This window comes from Talpa occidentalis, unplaced genomic scaffold (assembly GCF_014898055.3).
Source record: "Talpa occidentalis isolate TD23 unplaced genomic scaffold, MPIMG_talOcc4v2.1 talOcc4.2, whole genome shotgun sequence".
Classification (NCBI taxonomy): Eukaryota; Metazoa; Chordata; class Mammalia; order Eulipotyphla; family Talpidae; genus Talpa; species Talpa occidentalis.
This window is the reverse complement of record NW_023602073.1, coordinates 29,147,031-29,151,556: the sequence shown is the minus strand read 5'-3', so window position 1 is coordinate 29,151,556 and position 4,526 is coordinate 29,147,031. Positions and strand designations below refer to the sequence as shown.

At 54.6% G+C, this 4,526-nt stretch overlaps 1 protein-coding gene across 1 annotated transcript; it reads left to right on the top strand.

Annotated features, from left to right (window-relative positions):
• The first annotated feature begins 468 nt into the window (after positions 1-468).
• On the top strand, positions 469-969 carry LOC119253154 (tripartite motif-containing protein 26-like). Its single transcript, XM_037520797.2, has one exon. The coding sequence runs from the start codon at positions 527-529 to the stop codon at positions 953-955; it is 429 nt and encodes a 142-aa protein (XP_037376694.1). The 5' UTR covers positions 469-526; the 3' UTR covers positions 956-969.
• Positions 970-4,526: the final 3,557 nt, after the last annotated feature.

The window sequence follows — 4,526 nt, the reverse complement described above, 5'->3', positions numbered from 1 at the left end:
AAGTTTCCTCCTCTGTAAAATGGTCCTCTGGTACTGTTGGGGCCTTGTAGGAGCTGTCGGTGTGACTGGCTGCTGCTGGAGCTGGTGGCCCTGTGCCAGGCAGCACCTCTGCCTCTCCTATGTGCTCACTCCTGACTCTGTGTCTTTTTTTTAATAGAGGCACATGTTTTATTTATTTATTTGTTTGTTTGTTTGTTTTGTTTATACATGCACTGGGTACAGTCAGAAGCGCGGGAGGGTGAGAGAATTCACCAGAGCCAGAGCGGGGAGCAGAGCAGGCAGAAGGACCGAAGCACACTGCTGAGGGGAGCAGCGGGCGGCAGGAGAGGTCTGCGCGCCATGTGGGACCCTCCTCCGGTGGCCGGGGAGCAGCCGGGGATCGAACCGGCGCTGCAGAGACTGAGGCAGCTTTGCAATCCAGCGCTCAACCGCTGCGCCACCGGGGAGGCCCCCTGACTCTGTGTCTTATCCCCAAGGAAGAGAGGACCTCACTAGTGAAGAGGGAACCCTCAGAACCGAGGACACCATGGCTGCGTCAGCCCCTCTGCGGACCCTGGAGGAGGAGGTGACCTGCTCCATCTGCCTCAATCACCTGCGGGACCCGGTGACCATCGACTGTGGCCACGTCTTCTGCCACGGCTGTACCACTGACATCCCCTCGTTCATGCGCAGCCGCCCCATCTGTCCCCTCTGCAAGAAGCCTTTTAAGAAGGAGAACATCCGGCCTGTGTGGCAGCTGGCCAGCCTGGTGAAGAACATCGAGCGCCTGAAGGTGGACAAGGGCAGGCAGCAGGGAGAAGCGGCCCAGGAGCAGTCGGACGTGCAGCTGTGCGAGCGGCACCAGGAGAAGCTGTACTACTACTGCGAGGACGACGGGAAGCTGCTATGCGTGATGTGCAGGGAGTCGTGGGAGCACAGGTCCCACACGGCCTTCCTGATGGAGAAGGCCAGGTAGCTGCACAAGGTAAACCCTCCTCACAGCGGGGTGCTCTGCCACCCCCTTAGGATCTTGGCTCTGAACTCCTCTGGAGTCAAGCCTGGCTGAGACCCTCTGAAAGCTTCCTGTTGGCTGAGAACTAAGCCCAAGTCTGCCCTCCCGCCCCAGCCCAGCGTGTCCACCTGTCCCACTGCCTGTTTTTCTACAGGAAAAATCCTGAAACACCTGAGTAGCTTAAGGAAGACCGAGACAAAGTTCAGAACTTACAGACAAAGGGAGAATCTGATATCACAGGTACTCTGGTAAGTCACGCTGTTAGGAGAAAGGCCCCAGATTATTGGCCTTGGGAAGCAGGGGTGCAGCTGGGGCATTGCGGGGCTGGAGTATTGCTGGGAGGCAGCTCAGCACCTGGGAGGGTGAGCCCCGCCAGGTGGCTGGGAGCCCTGGGGTATGAGCCCAAGCCTGCGAGTGTGAGCCGTGTGGCTTTTGGTCTGTTTCCCCATCTGACAGTGACCAGTCTAGAGGTCAGCCGAGGTCTCTTCTCTGTGACTCACCTCTGCTGCAGGTTGTGGCTGGTAGCTGCTGCTGGTCTGCAGAGGGCGCCAGTGTGGGGAACTGAGGAAGGCCTGGTTTGTTCTTTAAAGAAGGGGAGGAAGACAGGATTCCTGAGTTTTGGGGAGCCAGATGGCTTGACAAGGAAGGAACTGGCTTCAGGGGAGTACCTGAGTCTAACCAGTGTAGGCGGGCACACCCTGACCATGGTGGGGAGAGTTGGAAGCAGGAAAAGAGACAGACATTCCACACTTCCAGTGACAGAACAGAAGGCAGGCTCCATGGCAGGGATGGAATACATTCAGGTATTTTACACATTAGGAGGGAGCTGAAGGGAGGATCGACTGGGCTTGGATGAAGTTAGCTAAGGAAAGCTTCCTGAGAGGTGGCAGATCAGTGTTCAGGAAAGAAGGGTGCTGGCTCTCAGAGTTCCTTAAAAGGCCATGGAACATACCAGGTTACCTGGAATAGAGTGGGCTGACCATGTGCTGTCAGGAGACCAAACAGATTTACTTACTGTGTCTTTGAGGCTGGGTGCTGAGAATTGGTGAATGGAGGTAGATAGCGGGGAAGAGCCAGCTTTGTGTACCTCCTGGAGGGATTTTTCACCTAAGGCAGCAGCGTCACCGTCACCCCTCCCCGCCCTTCCATTCCTGTAGGAGAAGCTGCAGGAGCAGAGGGAGGAAGAGCATCATGGCTGAGTTTGAGCAAGGCCATCAGATCCTGAGGGAACAGGAACAACACCTGCTGGACCAGCTGGGGAAGCTGGGGCAGGAGCTCATATAGAACAGGGAGCAGTACAAAGCCAGGAGTGCTGAAGAGTTCGCCCGGCTGACACAGGTCATCTCTGAGCTGGAGGACAAGGCACAGCAGCCGGCTGCAGAGCTCCTGCAGGTGAGAGACCTCCCCAGGGCTGGGCCCCTGTCACCTGCTTGCAGGACCATGGAGAGCCTCTTCCTCTCAGGGCCTTATGTTTTCATCTGAACCCTGGGGATGATAATCCTTACCCACCCTACTTATTCCAGTGGCCACATAAGCCTCCAAGAGATAACTGGCATGGTGTCACTTCAAAAGCTAAATTTTCACCAAAAATGTTTAAAATGCTAAAAAGTACTGTAGGAATAGAAGGAAAAGTTAGTATTTTCTTTACTGTCTTCATTCTCATCACTATGATCATGAGCCTGTTGGAACAAGTCATTGGCAGTCACTTGACCAGTACTGGCTTTTTATGGATCTGGAGATAAAGAAGCTTGCAGCGTCGGGGCTTAACTGTGGCTTCTCTCAAAGACCCCAAGGATCTGGAGTCAATGGGCAACTGAGGAAGGGAGATAGATGACTGAGGTTTTCTTTGGGACTGTAGAGAATTACCCTCAGAGAAAAAGGTGTGTGGGGAGCGGGCAGTCCTTCTTGGAGGAAGCAGCTTCGATGCTGAGAAGGGAGAGCTGTGGGCTGGAGTGCAGGGTGCCAGTTTGAAACAAACGACAGCTCACTCTGGATCCTCACACGTCCCTGAATGGGGCTTGGGCCTTCAGAGAGGGCTGCTAGATCTTTCCACCCTCAGTGGCCAGAGAAGGCCATGGGTGGTCTTCTCACTTGTGTGGTTTAGGCTGACTAGGCCTGTCTGCTGCAGCAAACCACCCAAGGTCCCCCCTAGGAACTGTTGTCCCTGGCCAGCGGCAGTCTCCTAGAGTCAGCCTCGTCTGCCTCTCCATCATGGGTCTAGCTGGGGCATCAGGCTTGCAGGGATTTAGGACTCTGCTCTCCAAGGGCCGGAGAGCTGAAGGGGTCTGTCCCAGACCAGGAGGGAGATCAGGAATCCAGCCTAAGCCTCCATCCAGGTGGCCTGACTCCCAAACCTCTGTGCTCTTGTTCTTGTCTCTTTTGGTCCCAAATGTCTCCCTGGCTCCCTCCAGGTACATGCTGTTCCTCTCAGACTCGGCCTGGTCCACTTGCTCCCTCTCCCCCTCCTCTTCTCCTTCCAGCTCAGGGACACAGATCCCTCCTTTCCCTGTAGCCGCCTCCCTGTGTGGTGCCCTTGCTCCTGGAACAGAGGATCATGGCTGGGGGTACTGGTGGGGTCTGCCCAGAGGGCATCCTCACCCCAATTCACCCAAAAAACCTTGTGGGCCAAAAAAGGCCTGGCCTTTAGTGCTTCGAGACCATTCAAACTGGGAGAGAGGAGGAGGTACGAGGAGAGAAGGAGAGAAAGTGGGTGTCTGCTTAAAACTAGTGCATGGAGTGTTGTACTGATGGGTTTTTGTTTGCGTGTTTGTTGGTTTGCTTTTGCTACAAGGAGTGGGACCGCTGACTTCCTCGTTGCTGTTAATATTTCCCAGACAGTAAGAATAAGACCTGATTAAAATAGAGGCCTGATTCAAAAGTCTGGTAGAGAAATTCAGGTGAGAGCAAGAAGCAGCAAGACAAATGATGTAAAACCGTCCTTTCGACAAAGGTGATAGACAAAGAAAGATCAATGGGCTCGGACAGTGTTAAATCAGGACAGTGTTGAAGGACAAGCGTGCGGAGGTCAGAGACCTCCCCTGTCAGATACTGGTCAGACACCGACATTCTCCCTATGCAGTTGGATGGCGTTTAGGGGTCAGGTCACACTCTGCCTCCTTCATTGGGGTCACCGTCCACCTATGTGTGAAGAACCTTCCCGAGTGCTCTTGATTGACACCCACGTGTGTCCCATGCCAGAGGTGGGCCCTGACTGCTGTCCCCACTTCAGCTCTCCTCTTGATTACCCCAGGAGTGTCAGGGTGGTAGTTCCTGAGCAGGCCGCTTCCCTGGAGGCCCTGTGATGGCTGCAGGTTGCCTTGGGCACCCCATCTCCCCTTCTGTGTGTGGGAGGATTCCTGTACCTGTCTGTATTCCTATATGGTCCCTCTCTGCACTGCTCACAACCTTTAACCTTTAGATAGCCTCATTCTCCCTACTGTTTCTAGCAACTTCCCATGTCACAGAATATTGCCATTGAACCACCCCCCAGCCCTTCTCCCCACACTGCCTATTTCATTTACTCGTTTACACAGCA

Bases quoted from the DNA above. Each gene is read 5' to 3' on its own strand.
- LOC119253154 (XM_037520797.2), top strand. From the start codon at position 527: ATGGCTGCGTCAGCCCCTCTGCGGACCCTGGAGGAGGAGGTGACCTGC.